This window comes from Xenopus tropicalis, chromosome 9, assembly GCF_000004195.4.
Source record: "Xenopus tropicalis strain Nigerian chromosome 9, UCB_Xtro_10.0, whole genome shotgun sequence".
Taxonomy (NCBI): domain Eukaryota; kingdom Metazoa; phylum Chordata; class Amphibia; order Anura; family Pipidae; genus Xenopus; species Xenopus tropicalis.
The window spans coordinates 89,114,119-89,132,047 of NC_030685.2; the positions used below are offsets into that span (position 1 = coordinate 89,114,119).

Here is a 17,929-nt window from a genome sequence, read left to right on the forward strand (position 1 = left end):
GTACTGTCTAAGGGAAACACTATGGCACCCCCTACCCATATGTATAAATACAAATATACAGAGAAGAAATGTTCTGGGCACACAATAAGCTGTACCCCCATACTGTACTGTCTAAGGGAAACACTATGGCACCCCCTACCCATATGTATAAATACAAATATACAGAGAAGGAATGTTCTGGGCACACAATAAGCTGTACCCCCATACTGTACTGTCTAAGGGAAACACTATGGCACCTCCTACCCATATGTATAAATACAAATATACAGAGAAGGAATGTTCTGGGCACACAATAAGCTGTACCCCCATACTGTACTGTCTAAGGGAAACACTATGGCACCCCCTACCCATATGTATAAATACAAATATACAGAGAGGGAATGTTCTGGGCACACAATAAGCTGTACCCCCATACTGTACTGTCTAAGGGAAACACTATGGCACCCCCTACCCATATGTATAAATACAAATATACAGAGAGGGAATGTTCTGGGCACACAATAAGCTGTACCCCCATACTGTACTGTCTAAGGGAAACACTATGGCACCTCCTACCCATATGTATAAATACAAATATACAGAGAGGGAATGTTCTGGGCACACAATAAGCTGTACCCCCATACTGTACTGTCTAAGGGAAACACTATGGCACCTCCTACCCATATGTATAAATACAAATATACAGAGAGGGAATGCTCTGGGCCTCAGTGTATCAGTGTTTATGTAACAGTAGGAGTTGGAGTCGTTACAAGGATTAATTAGCAGAGATTGAGATAAGATAACGAAGCGGAGGAAAGAACATTCTTTCTCTGTATATTTTTCATTACATCAGTGGATTTATATAAATTCGGTTGATTTTAGGTAAAAACACCAAGTCTCGCTGGCGGATCCGGTTTCCATATTCCCTTTATTGGACTGTACAGCAGGAATTTGCTTCTAACGTTTGGTGTTTAAATTATTACGAATAAGTCCCGTTACTAAGGAAACGCCATATTAAATAAGAGCGGGTATAGGAACGTGCGTATTTGATACTAAGGGGGCCGGGAATCCCCCCGGTTCTACATTCATTCGCAGTAGAAAAGACGAGATAAAATAGAGCGGTCGCCGCGGAACGACAAATCGGCCTCTTTGGTTCCAAAACGCTTTAGAATTACAGTAAAAAGTTCCGTCTCTATAAAAATAGCCATTTTTCTCTTTTTTTTCTCCCGTACAAATAAAAAATGGCAGTTTGTGTTTGAATAATGCGCAGATTCAGTGCAAAACGTCCCATTCCTTCGCTTCCGAGAAAAACACACAATTCAGCCGACAAAATCCATTTTCAAGTATAAAAAATATAGATATTTATATATTAGCAAAAAAAAACAAAAACCCAATAAGTTTGCCGTGAAGTCTTTCCTGTCCAGTGTATGTGAAATGCATAGCTCAGGCACTCGGCCCCCCGGGGGGGCAGATAGGGGCCCCGGCACCGCCAGGCTGGGGCATTGCAAGGGCACAATAAGGCTTAAGTGCCAGGGGGCCAAAGCAGTAAGGGGGGGGGTTTGATCATCCGGCTCCACCATAAACAGAATGAAATGATATGAGTGCCGCGTCCCGGCACGGTGTGGCAAGGGGCCATTAGATTGTTATAGAGTTGCCCCCCAGGGCCACAGGTACATCCCACCTGCCCAAACCGGGGGCAGGACGAGCCGCCGACGGCCGGATACTGAGTCAGGGTAAGTGCACCGTCAAGTGCCGTCCATTCAAGGCAGTGAGAAGTGCAAATTGGTTTGAAACGCGTCGTCGGCAGCTGCAAGTGCTTCTAAGGTGGCCGCCGGCCTGAAGGGCCCGTATAGTCGGGCAGACGGTTCAGTCTCTGTCCATTTATTAACCCGCTGGGCGGCCAATAACAAGGTGAGTCAGCCAATCAAAGGAGCCTCTCGTGGTGCCGTAAGTGGCAGCTCCGAGGGTTCTGAGATAAAGACGGGGGGTTTCTCAATACAGTTCTGTTGTGTGGGGGGCAGCGGAAGCGCGGGGCCCTATTGCACACAGGAGCTGGGATTGTGCCGGAGTCGTTTGGGCACTGAAGGTTCAGCCAAGTGCTTGCCCCCCATCATCATGAAACAGGAGCCGGGGGCCCCCCTGTAGTTCCACTACAAGTCACTATACATCCCTCTCTACAAAGTGCTATGGGCGAGTTACACGGAGAGTCGCCGGGTCGGAAGGGGTAGGTTTTGGTTGGTCACTTGAGAAGGAAGGAATGTGCCCTTGGAGTTGCCCTACTCCCTCTTAAGGCGGGTCGAGCGCCCCTTTTGTTTCTATCCGTTATTTGCCAGGACTCGCTTGGCGCCGAGTGAACGCGTCGGCCGGCCGCCGCCATGAGATATTGTGATGTTGGTGGAGTCGGCCAGGGGGCTCCACCGCTCTCAGGCGTCGGACGTCGACCTCCGCGGAACCCACGGGCGGCAGGGATCACAAGGAACTTGATACCGTCCTCAACTTTCCCATCATGCACAGCCGCACTCCTCCACGATCATGTTGGGCACGTCCCGCTTGACGATGTTGTACTCGTCATCGAAGTAAAGCATGGACATGGTGCTGAGCTTGGTGGGGATGCAGCAGGAGTTGACCGTGCCGGGGTTCAGCCCCCTCATCCGGTACTGGTTCACCACGGCCGTGTGAAAGGACGAGGCGGAGCCGGGGACTCCGGCCAAGTAGGCCGGGCAACTGCCCTCGCAGTAATTGCCGTAATAACCGGCAGGGGCTATTATCCAGTCGTTCCAGCCAATCAGGCGAAAGTCAATGTAGAACTGTTGCCGGCAGCAGAGGTTGGTGCGCCCGTCGCACTCCAGGCCCCGTTTCCGGATGCGGTGCTTGTTGTCGGCCAGCCGGGCGTGCACCACCAGGAAGGGCCGGTGCGACTCCTCTCCGGGGTCCACATAGACGGGGATGACGGAATATTCCCCGCAGCCGTCGCACTGGACCTCCAGGTTGAGCCTCCGCTCGCCCTCCTCAAACAGCGATTGGACGGCCTCGGTCAGGGGGAAGGTGTGCCAGCCGCTGCGCCGAATGTCCACCTTCTTCTCCACCACGTTGGTTTTGCCCGGGTTGAACGCGTCCTGGAAATGGACCTTGATGCGGATCTTGCGCCGGCTCTTGTCCATCACCTCCGGGAGCTTCAGGTAAAGCCACAGGTTGGACTGGAACACCAATAGGTTCTGGTTCCCCTCGTTGGCGATGGCGAAGGAGAGTCGGACCCGGGAGGCCGTAACGTCGTCTGCAAAAGAGAAAACACCCTTTGTAATTTCACAGGAGAAATGAAAGCAATTAGAGCTAACGAAGCCGCAAACCATTAACGAATGCGGGGTGTGAACTCGCTTTCTGTCTCCCCTGGCTTCACCCAACAGCAGCGCCCCCCCCCCATGTCTCTAACCCCCCCAGTGCAACAGAACCCCCCCATGTCTCTAACCCCCCCAGTGCAACAGAACCCCCCCCATGTCCTCTAACCCCCAGTGCAACAGACCCCCCCCATGTCTCTAACCCCCCCAGTGCAACAGAACCCCCCCATGTCTCTAACCCCCCCAGTGCACAGAACCCCCATGTCTCTAACCCCCCAGTGCAACAGAACCCCCCCATGTCTTCTAACCCCCCAGTGCAACAGAACCCCCCCATGTCCTCTAACCCCCCCAGTGCAACAGAACCCCCCCATGTCTCTAACCCCCCCCAGTGCAACAGAACCCCCCCATGTCTCTAACCCCCCCAGTGCAACAGAACCCCCCATGTCTCTAAACCCCCCAGTGCAACAGAACCCCCCATGTCTCTAACCCCCCAGTGCAACAGAACCCCCCATGTCTCTAACCCCCCCCAGTGCAACAGAACCCCCCCATGTCTCTAACCCCCCATGCAACAAGAACCCGCCCATGTCTCTAACCCCCCCAGTGCAACAGAACCCCCCAATGTCTCTAACCCCCCCCAGTGCAACAGAACCCCCCCATGTCTCTAACCCCCCCCAGTGCAACAGAACCCCCCATGTCTCTAAACCCCCCAGTGCAACAGAACCCCCCCATGTCTCTTATTCCTTCCCAGTGCAACAGAACCCCCCCATGTCTCTAAACCCCCCCAGTGCAACAGAACCCCCCCATGTCTCAATATTCCTTCCCAGTGCAACAGAACCCCCCCATGTCTCTAAACCCCCCCAGTGCAACAGAACCCCCCCATGTCTCTAACCCCCCCAGTGCAACAGAACCCCCCCCCCCAGGCTCCAGCACTGACAGACTGATTGCAAGCTTCATGGCGACTGACAGACAATATAAACAGCCCCCGGATCCCACGTCTCCCACCGATCTGACGCCTCCTGTTTATACTCAGAGCTTCTTACAGCGAGAGGGTCCGAGTCTCGTCACCAGAGCCCCCCATTGTGCGGCTTTGTGTCGTCTCTATGGAACTCATTACTGTTTAGCCCCCCCCCCCCGTGTCATATTGAGTCTAAAGGGGACAATAATAATAATAAGCAGCACCCAAGGCTGCCGGGAACTCTGAGTATCACTCATGTATTATAAGGGATAATGTACCCCCTACTGTAAATGATAAGGATATTAGCAGTCACTGAGGGGTTTCTGTGCCCCCCATATAAAGGCACAAGGCTGCAGGCTGAGTTATACAGGGAACTCTGAGTATCACTCATGTATTATAAGGGATAATGTACCCCCTACTGTAAATGATAAGGATATTAGCAGTCACTGAGGGGTTCTGTGCCCCCATATAAAGGCACAAGGCTGCAGGCTGAGTTATACAGGGAACTCTGAGTATCACTCATGTATTATAAGGGATAATGTACCCCCTACTGTAAATGATAAGGATATTAGCAGTCCACTGAGGGGTTCTGTGCCCCCCATATAAAGGCACAAGGCTGCAGGCTGAGTTATACAGGGAACTCTGAGTATCACTCATGTATTATAAGGGATAATGTACCCCCTACTGTAAATGATAAGGATATTAGCAGTCACTGAGGGGTTCTGTGCCCCCCATATAAAGGCACAAGGCTGCAGGCTGAGTTATACAGGGAACTCTGAGTATCACTCATGTATTATAAGGGATAATGTACCCCCTACTGTAAATGATAAGGATATTAGCAGTCACTGAGGGGTTCTGTGCCCCCCATATAAAGGCACAAGGCTGCAGGCTGAGTTATACAGGGAACTCTGAGTATCACTCATGTATTATAAGGGATAATGTACCCCCTACTGTAAATGATAAGGATATTAGCAGTCACTGAGGGGTTCTGTGCCCCCCATATAAAGGCACAAGGCTGCAGGCTGAGTTATACAGGGAACTCTGAGTATCACTCATGTATTATAAGGGTTAATGTACCCCCTACTGTAAATGATAAGGATATTGGGAGTCATGCCGCCCACCCGCCGTCCCATGATTCAGTGCAGAGTGTCGGTAACTGGAAGGCTCTGCACACAGTGGAACTCAGGAGGACAAAGGGTTAAACATTGGCCTCAGACGCTCTCGAGACTTAGAACAAGTGATGTCTCTTTAAATGCTGAATAAATACACAGTCTGCTCTCTGCCATCCATAACTGTCACATTCTGTGGCCGCTCTCTCCCGGCAGAGATCTGAGGGAATTTCATACCTAAAAGCTTTCAGCCTATTATTTCCTGATAAAAGGCGGATTTATTCACCCAGGGTGGGGGCAATAGAGACGGGGAAGGGGCAGTTGGGAATCTCATTGCCAAATATTCTATAAAAACCACCGAACCACAGAATATTCCCGGCACGGGGGGCAATTCCCGGGGAGAAACAAAGCCACGCCGCGTCTGTGCCCCGGGGGCAACAAACCCCCAAACCAACAGAACAAGGAATAAAGGGGAGCAGTTAATGGGGGGTCGGAGCCACAAACAGCTGGGGGGCCACGTTGGACTCGGCAACCTCCGGCCCTTCAGCTGCTAAAAATCCAACCAACGCCGGAAGGTTCCGGGAGTCGTAATAGCCCCCCAACAGCACCTTGTTCTACAGTATTTGCCCCCCACAATCCTGCCTTACTCACTGCCCCCCAACAGCACCTTGTTCTACAGTATTTGCCCCCCACAATCCTGCCCTACTCACTGCCCCCCAACAGCACCTTGTTCTACAGTATTTGCCCCCCACAATCCTGCCCTACTCACTGCCCCCCAACAGCACCTTGTTCTACAGTATTTGCCCCCCACAATCCTGCCCTACTCACTGTCTCTGTGGCACTGGGGGCTCCATGGTGCCCCCTCATCACATGGAACTGCAGATAAACAAGTAGAACTGGGCACATTATGGCACCGAGAGAAAAACACAATAACTGCCAGGGGCACTGTGCCAGTATGCCAGCAACTGGGGTATCTGTTTCCCCTTGTCCATGACTGAATCCCTGTGTGCCAGTGCCAGTGCCCAGGGTATGTGCCCCCTGTGTGCCATTGCCAGTACCCAGAGTATGTGCCCCCTGTGTGCCATTGCCAGTGCCCAGGGTATGTGCCCCCTGTGTGCCATTGCCAGTGCCCAGGGTATGTGCCCCCTGTGTGCCAGTGCCCAGGGTATGTGCCCCCTGTGAGCCATTGCCAGTGCCCAGGGTATGTGCCCCCTGTGTGCCAGTGCCAGTGCCCAGGGTATGTGCCCCCCTGTGTGAAAGAGCAAGTGCCCAGGGTATGTGCCCCCTGTGTGCCAGTGCCCAGGGTATGTGCCCCTGTGTGCCAGTGCCAGTACCCAGGGTATGTGCCCCTGTGTGCCAGTGCCCAGGGTATGTGCCCCCTGTGTGCCATTGCCCAGGGTATGTGCCCCCTGTGTGCCAGTGCCCAGGGTATGTGCCCCCTGTGTGCCAGCACCCAGGGTATGTGCCCCCTGTGTGCCAGTGCCCCCGGGTATGTGCCCCCTGTGGTGCCAGTGCCCAGGGTATGTGCCCCTGTGTGGCCATTGCCAGTGCCCAGGGTATGTGCCCCCTGTGTGCCAGTGCCCAGGGTATGTGCCCCCTGTGTGCCATTGCCCAGGGTATGTGCCCCCTTGTGTGCCAGTGCCCAGGGTATGTGCCCCCTGATGTGCCAGCACCCAGGCATGTGCCCCTGTGTGCCAGTGCCCCGGGTATGTGCCCCCTGTGTGCCAGTGCCCCGGGTATGTGCCCCCTGTGTGCCAGTGCCCAGGGTATGTGCCCCCTGTGTGCCAGTGCCAGTGCCCAGGGTATGTGCCCCCTGTGTGCCAGCCCCTCACACTGATTGCCTATCAATAATTAACACTCAGCACTGATCCCTGCAAACATGTGAAGCACACACTGATCTTTTCACACCTGCATGAACCCTTGCACACTTACACAGGACAGACCCTTGCACACTTACACAGGACAGACCCTTGCACACTTACACAGGACAGACCCTTGCACACTTACACAGGACAGACCCTTGCACACTTACACAGGACAGACCCTTGCACACTTACACAGGACAGACCCTTGCACACTTACACAGGACAGACCCTTGCACACTTACACAGGACAGACCCTTGCACACTTACACAGGACAGACCCTTGCACACTTACACAGGACTGACCCTTGCACACTTACACAGGACAGACCCTTGCACACTTACACAGGAGACCCTTAAGACCCTGCACACTTACACAGGACAGACCCTTGCACACTTACACAGGACAGACCCTTGCACACTTACACAGGACAGACCCTTGCACACTTACACAGGACTGACCCTTGCACACTTACACAGGACGGACCCTTGCACACTTACACAGGACGGACCCTTGCACACTTACACAGGACGGACCCTTGCACACTTACACAGGACAGACCCTTGCACACTTACACAGGACAGACCCTTGCAGTGACACTTGCACAACCCACCAGTCCCAGACCCCGGACATTACTGGTCCGTTTGTGCAACCGGTCTGTGTGTGTCGGTTCAGCACCAGTCCTTACACACCTGCACAGCCCTGATATTTGCACAACTGCCCAGTAATGATCTTTGCACTTTCAAAATATATAGTGGCACCATACACAATGCTTAACCCCCAGAGCTGCACAGTAAGGCCGTTACACACAGGGGGGCAGGGCCCTGCAGGAACAAACCGAACCTTATAAAGTCTTTGTACCCCCCAAATCCGCTCCCCACCCCCAGAAACACCTCTTTATGGGCACCTGGTAGTTACACCCCCAAATCTCATCTGCGCCCCTAAACTGCTCTCTCTGCCCCCCACAAACTGAAACACAGTTACCTGCGCCCCCAAACACCCCTCACCCCCAATTTATATCGCTCCGCTTGGGGCAGATCCGACAGCCCCTCAGCCAAGTGCCCCGGGTATAAAGTTACTTTTGCACCAATGCCCCCGTTACAGACACCCCGCTAATTGCCCCGTTACAGACACCCCGCTAATTGCCCCGTTACAGACACCCCGCTAATTGCCCCTGTTACAGACACCCCGCTAATTGCCCCTGTTACAGACACCCCGCTAATTGCCCCGTTACAGACACCCCGCTAATTGCCCCGTTACAGACACCCCGCTAATTGCCCCTGTTACAGACACCCCGCTAGTTGCCCCTGTAGTTGCTCCGAGTTAATACCCCCGGGTACAAAGACTCCCCTTTGCCCGTTTGGAGTTGAGTTATTGCAGGTAATGCCCCGGAAGGGCCCCAAGTGAATTCTCCCGTATTTACCCCGGGCTGGGGCACCTGGGGGCAGGACCCACCTGTCTCGGCGAAGCTGATGATCTCGGCGCTACTCTCGGCGCTATTCCCGGGGGGCGGAAGGCTGTGTCCGTCCATATCGGGGATCTCCAGGTTCCCATCATCCCGGACCCGCCCGGCGTGCAGTTTCCGCAGGGCAGAGACCATGGCGGCCCGGGGCACCGTGTGGGTGATGTTCGGCCGATCCTGCATCTGTAACAGACTGAGGATGTGGCGCTTCACCGCCTCCAGCATCTCCGGCTCCATCGGGGGGTGGCAGGACGGGCAGCCGGGCTCGGGAGTGGGGCTGGGGGCGCCGGGGCGCAGGAGTCCGGCCACAAGCAGTAACAGGAGAGCCATGGAGTTCCGGGCGGGATCCGCCTCCCGGCGAGGGTGTCCGGGCACAGACAGGAGCTGTGAGTCGGAAGGTGCTGCCACTCTGCGCTCTGCTGCTGCCTGTAATGAGCAAATGTCACTGGGAGACCGAGTGTGTGTGTGCTCCGCCCCCTGGCACTGGCCCCCCCCTCACTTACTGGGTGCCTGCCTGGGATCTCCCTCTCTCCTACCCCCCCTCCTGCCCCTGCCCTGGGATCTCCCTCTCTCCTGCCCCCCCTCCTGCCCCTGCCCTGGGATCTCCCTCTCTCCTGCCCCCCTCCTGCCCTGCCCTGGGATCTCCCTCTCTCCTGCCCCTGCCTGGGATCTCCCTCTCTCCTGCCCCTGCCTGGGATCTCCCTCTGCCCTGCCCTCTGATCTCCCTCTCTCCTACCCCCCTCTGCCCCTGCCTGGGATCTCCCTCTCTCCTACCCCCCCTCCTGCCCCTGCCCTGGGATCTCCCTCTCTCCTAGCCCCCCTCCTGCCCCTGCCCTGGGATCTCCCTCTCTCCTACCCCCCCTCCTGCCCCTGCCTCTGATCTCCCTCTCTCCTACCCCCCCTCCTGCCCCTGCCCTGGGATCTCCCTCTCTCCTGCCCCCGCTCCTGCCCCTGCCCTGGGATCTCCCTCTCTCCTGCCCCCCCTCCTGCCCCTGCCCTGGGATCTCCCTCTCTCCTACCCCCTCCTGCCCTACCCTGGGATCTCCCTCTCTCCTACCCCCCTCCTGCCCCTGCCCTGGATCTCCTCTCTCCCTAACCCCCCTCCTGCCCCTACCCTGGGATCTCCCTCTCTCCTGCCCCCCTCCTGCCCCTACCCTGGGATCTCCCTCTCTCCTAACCCCCCTCCTGCCCTGCCCTGGGATCTCCCTCTCTCCTGCCCCCCCTCCTGCCCCTGCCTGGGATCTCCCTCTCTCCTACCCCCTCCTGCCCCTGCCCTGGGTTCTCCCCCTCCTGCCCCTGCCCTGGGATCTCCCTCTCTCCTACCCCCCTCCTGCCCCTGCCCTGGGATCTCCCTCTCTTCTACCCCCCCTCCTGCCCCACCCTGGGATCTCCCTCTCTCCTGCCCTGCCCTGGGATCTCCCTCTCTCCTGCCCCCCCTCCTGCCCTGCCCTGGGGTCTCCCCCCCTCCTGCCCCTGCCCTGGGATCTCCCTCTCTCCTACCCCCCTCCTGCCCCTGCCCTGGGATCTCCCTCTCTCCTACCCCCCCTCCTGCCCCTACCCTGGGATCTCCCTCTCTCCTGCCCCTGCCCTGGGATCTCCCTCTCTCCTGCCCCCCCTCCCTGCCCCTACCCTGGATCTCCCTTTCTTCTACCCCCCCCTCTGCCCCTGCCTTGGGGCCTCCCTCTCTCCTGCCCCCCTCCTGCCCCTGCCCTGGATCTCCCCCCCCTCCTGCCCCTTACCCTGGGATCTCCCTCTCTCCTGCCCCTGCCCTGGGATCTCCCTCTCTCCTGCCCCCCTCCTGCCCCTACCCTGGGATCTCCCTTTCTTCTACCCCCCCTCCTGCCCCTGCCTTGGGGCCTCCCTCTCTCCTGCCCCCTCCTGCCCCTGCCCTGGGATCTCCCCCCCCTCCTGCCCCTGCCCTGGGTCTCCCCCCCTCCTGCCCCTGCCCTGGGATCTCCCTCTCTCCTACCCCCCCTCCTGCCCCTGCCCTGGGATCTCCCTCTCTTCTACCCCCCTCCTGCCCCTGCCCTGGGATCTCCCCCCCCCCTCCTGCCCCTGCCCTGGGGTCTTCCCCCTCCTGCCCTGGGGTCTCCCTCTCTCCTGCCCCCCCTCCTGCCCCTACCCTGGGATCTCTCTCTCTCCTACCCCCCTCCTGCCCCTGCCCTCTGATCTCCCTCTCTTCTACCCCCCCTCCTGCCCCTGCCCTGGGATCTCCCTCTCTCCTGCCCCCCCTCCTGCCCCTACCCTGGGATCTCTCTCTCTCCTACCCCCCTCCTGCCCCTGCCCTCTGATCTCCCTCTCTTCTACCCCCCCTCCTGCCCCTGCCCTGGGATCTCCCTCTCTCCTGCCCCCCCTCCTGCCCCTGCCCTGGGATCTCCCGCTCTCCTGCCCCTGCCCTGGGGTATCCCTCTCCCCTACCCCCCCCCCCCTCCTGCCCCTAGGAACCCCCTTTCCTATTACCTGCAACCCTCTCCCTATTCCTAGCAGCGCCCCCACCCACCCCTGCACCCTGCCTGGGATCTCCCCAATGGCACCTCCTGCCTTGCCCTCCCCCCAACACCTGTCTTGCCCCACCCTGCCCAAGGTGCCCATTCAGCAGCACCCATCTGCCCCAAACCCAACATTTAGAAGTGGTCTGACCCCTTTGCCCTCTGAACTCAGAGACTCTAACCCTTTCTGTGCCACAGCAGGGCAGGGGGGGACTGGGCTGGGGGAGTTTAATCCCTTAGTAAAGGGGCTGACCCTGCTGCACTTTGAACTCCAGGAGGGTTAACCCTTTGCATTCTGGGGGGAGGCGAACTGACAGCTCGGAACCGCCGGACTCTCACTGGGCAGGGGGCAGACAGTTGTTTTGGGATTCAGGGATTAACCCTTTAGCTGCAGGAAGACAGAAACTTGCCCTATTGTGTTCCTATGAGAAGGGTCAGGGAGTCTGTAGCACCAAGAGGGGATTCCCAAATCTTTTAACCCTATATAGTACTTGTGCCTCTTAGCGCTGGGTCCCTACATTTAATTCCTGCCAGGGCGCTACCTGCAAGGAGTCTGTAAGGTCCCCAGTGTCTGTGGGGGTTCCTTCAGGTACCCCAGTTTCCTCCCACACCCCAAATACATACAGGCAAGTTACCTGGATCCTGATTAAACGGACCCTAGTGTGTGTGAATGTGATAGGGACTTTAGATTGTAAGCTCACTGGGGCAGGGGCTGATGGGAATGGGATAGGGACCTTAGATTGTAAGCTCACTGGGGCAGGGGCTGATGGGAATGTGATAGGTACCTTAGATTGTAAGCTCACTGGGGCAGGGGCTGATGGGAATGGGATAGGGACCTTAGATTGTAAGCTCACTGGGGCAGGGACTGATGGGAATGGGATAGGGACCTTAGACTGTAAGCTCACTGGGGCAGGGGCTGATGGGAATGGGATAGGGACCTTAGATTGTAAGCTCACTGGGGCAGGGGCTGATGGGAATGTGATAGGGACCTTAGATTGTAAGCTCACTGGGGCAGGGGCTGATGGGAATGTGATAGGGCCCTTAGATTGTAAGCTCACTGGGGCAGGGGCTGATGGGAATGGATAGGGACCTTAGATTGTAAGCTCACTGGGGCAGGGACTGATGGGAATGGGATAGGGACCTTAGATTGTAAGCTCACTGGGGCAGGGGCTGATGGGAATGTGATAGGGACCTTAGATTGTAAGCTCACTGGGGCAGGGGCTGATGGGAATGTGATAGGGACCTTAGATTGTAAGCTCACTGGGGCAGGGGCTGATGGGAATGTGATAGGGACCTTAGATTGTAAGCACCACTGATGCCCTTTTCAGACATTTATCCTTATCAGTGGAGCTTACAATCTAAGGCCCCTATCCCATTCCCATCAGCCCCTGCCCCAGTGAGCTTACAATCTAAGGCCCCTATCACATTCCCATCAGTCCCTGCCCCAGTGAGCTTACAATCTAAGGTCCCTATCCCATTCCCATCAGTCCCTGCCCCAGTGAGCTTACAATCTAAGGTCCCTATCACATTCCCATCAGTCCCTGCCCCAGTGAGCTTACAATCTAAGGTCCCTATCACATTCCCATCAGTCCCTGCCCCAGTGAGCTTACACTCTAAGTGCCTTATCCCATTCCCATCAGTCCCTGCCCCAGTGAGCTTACAATCTAAGGTCCCTATCCCATTCCCATCAGCCCCTGCCCCAGTGAGCTTACAATCTAAGGCCCCTATCCCATTCCCATCAGTCCCTGCCCCAGTGAGCTTACAGTCTAAGGTCCCTATCACATTCCCAACAACCTACCAAGAACCTGGGTATTTCCTACCTGCACTGATCAGGTCCAAACTGGGATCCAAATTAGACCCTGGGTATTACTGTGTAAGGTGATTGTGAGTGTATATAAGAGAGTGTGAGTAATTGCCTGAGTGTGAGTGTATATAAGAGTGTAATTGCCTGAGTGTGAGTGTATCTGTCCCTCTTACAGCTGCGCTAGGGGCAACGCCACGACCCTAATTATTATCTCCCAATAACAAACGATCCGATTGCGCCTTATCCGCAGCCGCGCAGCCGCCTGATTGTCCGACCGGGGGAGCGGTAGGTGAGCGAACAGCGCCATCTGTCGGCCAAGCGGTGTTTGTGCCTCAGCCTCAAGCGCAACTCTCCGGCTAAACGGTACGAACCTGAATGTTCTGCCCCCCAGTCTTGATCGGAACCGGGTATCCGAGACCCCCAGGGGGAAGGCGGGGAGGAGTCTGGGCCACTAACTATTCCCCAACAGAGGCAGAAGGATAAACCCCCTCCAAGTAGGAAATGCCTCTACACACAACCCCCCCCCCATATATTTATATATATATATATATACTGGTTCCTTCGTGTCAAACATTAAAGGCAAAGCAAACAGCAATGTACTCAGTGTATCTGCGCTCTCCTCTCCCATTAAGCGGTTTGTGTGCGAAATAACTGGGAGCTGCCATGTTGTCTGAGTGTATCTGGGGGGGAGCTGCCCTACAGTTTGCCTGAAGGCCAATATAGGCAGATCTGAATGGGACCTGACCAATCACCTTGTAGGCCAAATGGATGGCTATTGTACAAGTGGCCAAGTTCCATTGTTTTGGGCACCAGCAGAAGGAATGAATGGGGCTCATTTTCTATAGGAGAATTGGGTTGTGCCCATCTGTGGGCGACAAATGGGTAAGACATCGGCCAGTGGTCTTGTTGCATTTGTGGGGGGCAGGGGGGCAAGTGCCCCTGTAATGGGCAGGGGGGCAAGTGCTTTCTGTACAGACCCCAAGGGATGCAGGTTTGTCCTCCATCTTTAAAATGCAACCTTGCCCCATGGCAAAATGCCCCTGACTGGCACCAAATATCACTTTTATTCACTTGGCTGGTAGAATACTGGCACGGTGCCACCCAAAGGGGCTGTATTTGTATAACTGTCTCTGCCCTGAAGAGCTGACACTCCTGATGATTATTACACAATATCTCGTGGCACAGGGACTGGCACGGCCCATACTTGGCACGACTGTTGTTCCGATGGGCAGTGTGACCTGCAGGAACCCCGCTGAGCAGCCGCATTCCTGGCGTGCGTCACAAACTCACAACATTCCTCGTGCAAATTACAGGAGTGCGACGGCCTCTCTCCCAGGCACCAACAAAGCCCTGAGAAATGTGAGCAGAAAGGCACCTTTGTCGGTGATTCTTTTGTGCTTTGTGTGCACAGAAATTGTACAACATTCAATAGGAGTCACAGACCCCTGTGTCACGGTAACCGGCACCACTAGTGTAACCCTCGTGTGTTCACTACAGGGCACTAGTGAGTCTGGGAGGGTTACTGCCTACCCTGCTCCCATTTCCCTACAGAAATAGGGGTTGGTAGCACTAGGTAGGTACCTAATATATAGGGGCAGAGACAGGGGAAAGTGTTGGAAGGGTTACTGCCTGCCCTGCTCTCATTTCCCTACAGAAATAGGGGTTGGTAGCACTAGGTAGGTACCTAATATATAGGGGCAGAGACAGGGGAAAGTGTTGGAAGGGTTACTGCCTGCCCTGCTCTCATTTCGCTACAGAAATAGGGGTTGGTAGCACTAGGTAGGTACCTAATATATAGGGGCAGAGACAGGGGAAAGTGTTGGAAGGGTTACTGCCTGCCCTGCTCTCATTTCCCTACAGAAATAGGGGTTGGTAGCACTAGGTAGGTACCTAATATATAGGGGCAGAGACAGGGGAAAGTGTTGGAAGGGTTACTGCCTGCCTTGCTCTCATTTCCCTACAGAAATAGGGGTTGGTAGCACTAGGTAGGTACCTAATATATAGGGACAGAGACAGGGGAAAGTGTTGGAAGGGTTACTGCCTGCCCTGCTCTCATTTCCCTACAGAAATAGGGGTTGGTAGCACTAGGTAGGTACCTAATATATAGGGACAGAGACAGGGGAAAGTGTTGGAAGGGTTACTGCCTGCCCTGCTCTCATTTCCCTACAGAAATAGGGGTTGGTAGCACTAGGTAGGTACCTAATATATAGGGGCAGAGACAGGGGAAAGTGTTGGAAGGGTTACTGCCTGCCCTGCTCTCATTTCCCTACAGAAATAGGGGTTGGTAGCACTAGGTAGGTACCTAATATATAGGGGCAGAGACAGGGGAAAGTGTTGGAAGGGTTACTGCCTGCCCTGCTCTCATTTCCCTACAGAAATAGGGGTTGGTAGCACTAGGTAGGTACCTAATATATGAGGGCAGAGACAGGGGAAAGTGTTGGAAGGGTTACTGCCTGCTCTGCTCTCATTTCCCTACAGAAATAGGGGTTGGTAGCACTAGGTAGGTACCTAATATATAGGGGCAGAGACAGGGGAAAGTGTTGGAAGGGTTACTGCCTGCCCTGCTCTCATTTCCCTACAGAAATAGGGGTTGGTAGCACTAGGTAGGTACCTAATATATAGGGGCAGAGACAGGGGAAAGTGTTGGAAGGGTTACTGCCTGCCCTGCTCTCAGTTCCCTACAGAAATAGGGGTTGGTAGCACTAGGTAGGTACCTAATATATAGGGACAGAGACAGGGGAAAGTGTTGGAAGGGTTACTGCCTGCCCTGCTCTCATTTCCCTACAGAAATAGGGGTTGGTAGCACTAGGTAGGTACCTAATATATAGGGGCAGAGACAGGGGAAAGTGTTGGAAGGGTTACTGCCCGCTCTGTACGTGTGAGTGGCAGTTGTGCGAGGGCCCATTTGGGGCACCTGTGTGTATGACGCACGTTTGCACAATGAATGACTCGGCTGCTGCCGCACGTTGCTTTGTCTTTGATGGACAGGCCGAGAGGTTGGGGAGAGGCGGCCCAAACAGAGCCAAGAAGCCCAGCACTGTACATTATATACAGTAGGAACCCACCCTCTAAAGCCAGATGGTATTGCCCTGGCTCCGCCCAGTGCGTCTCCTGAACCCTAAATAGAGAATCTGCTGCCTAATATTGGCCCAACTGAGCCCACAGTGATGGGCTGTACCCCCAATCCCTGCAGGACGCTCCCCCAAGTTGCTGGTCACCCTCCCCCCGATGCGCTGAAGGTAAGTTTAATGGGGGGCCCCTGTGGCCTTGCACCCCCCAATCAAACCCTGCCTGGTGCCACCTACAGGGGATTCTTCTGGCTTTGGGTGCAGAACCAGTGTGGGTGCAGTGACCCAGACTACAAAGAGTCCCGCCCCACATGCAGCCGACAGGGTGGATCAACCGGCAGAACCTCAGTTATTTCTTTAGGCCCTCGGGGCTGAACTTTGCCGGTTATTTTTGGAAATGTCAAGTGTTGGTGCCACGAACCCCTCTCATTTCTGCCAGAATTCCCGGGACCCCCCTCCTGGCACCTCGCCCATTACCTGCCAACTTGCCCAGCACCCAGCGCCCAGCACCTAGCACCCAGCACCCATCTGGTGCAACATCAGGGCTGGATTTGGCCCATAAATCACTCGATCCTGCCAAATGGGTCCTCAGCTGTTTTCTGCTTTTAAACACATTCCTTAAGTCAACAAATAAACTGTAAAATGACGAACGGGTCATAACACGACTACTGAACAATTGTAGCAATTCCATTACGTAAAAACCAGAGGCTCAAAGAGAAACTAGAGACAACACAGGCATCTTTAGTAAAGATCCAAGAGTAGGTGCCTATAGTAACAGGTATAGTAGGGAGAGATGGTGCCTATAGTAGCAGTGGGGGGATAATAGCCTCTGGGAAGGGACTGGGGCTGTGGGATAGCAGGTATAGTAGGGAGAGATGGTGCCTATAGTAGCAGTGGGGGGATAATAGCCTCTGGGAAGGGACTGGGGCTGTGGGATAGCAGGTATAGTAGGGAGAGATGGTGCCTATAGTAGCAGTGGGGGGATAATAGCCTCTGGGAAGGGACTGGGGCTGTGGGATAGCAGGTATAGTAGGGAGAGATGGTGCCTATAGTAGCAGTGGGGGGATAATAGCCTCTGGGAAGGGACTGGGGCTGTGGGATAGCAGGTATAGTAGGGAGAGATGGTGCCTATAGTAGCAGTGGGGGGATAATAGCCTCTGGGAAGGGACTGGGGCTGTGGGATAACAGGTATAGTAGGGAGAGATGGTGCCTATAGTAGCAGTGGGGGGATAATAGCCTCTGGGAAGGGACTGGGGCTGTGGGATAGCAGGTATAGTAGGGAGAGATGGTGCCTATAGTAGCAGTGGGGGGGATAATAGCCTCTGGGAAGGGACTGGGGCTGTGGGATAGCAGGTATAGTAGGGAGAGATGGTGCCTATAGTAGCAGTGGGGGGGATAATAGCCTCTGGGAAGGGACTGGGGCTGTGGGATAGCAGGTATAGTAGGGAGAGATGGTGCCTATAGTAGCAGTGGGGGGATAATAGCCTCTGGGAAGGGATTGGGGCTGTGGGATAGCAGGTATAGTAGGGAGAGATGGTGCCTATAGTAGCAGTGGGGGGATAATAGCCTCTGGGAAGGGACTGGGGCTGTGGGATAGCAGGTATAGTAGGGAGAGATGGTGCCTATAGTAGCAGTGGGGGGATAATAGCCTCTGGGAAGGGACTGGGGCTGTGGGATAGCAGGTATAGTAGGGAGAGATGGTGCCTATAGTAGCAGTGGGGGGATAATAGCCTCTGGGAAGGGGCTGGGGCTGTGGGATAGCAGGTATAGTAGGGAGAGATGGTGCCTATAGTAGCAGTGGGGGGATAATAGCCTCTGGGAAGGGACTGGGGCTGTGGGATAGCGGGTATAGTAGGGAGAGATGG

At 55.3% G+C, this 17,929-nt stretch overlaps 1 protein-coding gene across 1 annotated transcript; it reads right to left on the reverse strand.

Annotated features, from left to right (window-relative positions):
- Window positions 1–888: 888 nt before the first annotated feature.
- Window positions 889–9,148, reverse strand: inhbb (inhibin subunit beta B). The gene is made up of 2 exons (XM_031893547.1): window positions 8,697–9,148; window positions 889–3,253 (listed from the first exon to the last, which is right to left on the reverse strand). The coding sequence occupies exons 1-2, from the start codon at window positions 9,031–9,033 to the stop codon at window positions 2,484–2,486; spliced, it is 1,107 nt and encodes a 368-aa protein (XP_031749407.1). The 5' UTR covers window positions 9,034–9,148; the 3' UTR covers window positions 889–2,483.
- Window positions 9,149–17,929: the final 8,781 nt, after the last annotated feature.

Bases quoted from the DNA above. Each gene is read 5' to 3' on its own strand.
- inhbb (XM_031893547.1), bottom strand. From the start codon at position 9,033: ATGGCTCTCCTGTTACTGCTTGTGGCCGGACTCCTGCGCCCCGGCGCC. The intron at 3,254-8,696 runs GTGGGTCCTGCC...TCTCTTTTGCAG, and splicing joins CATCAGCTTCGCCGAGACAG to ACGACGTTACGGCCTCCCGG.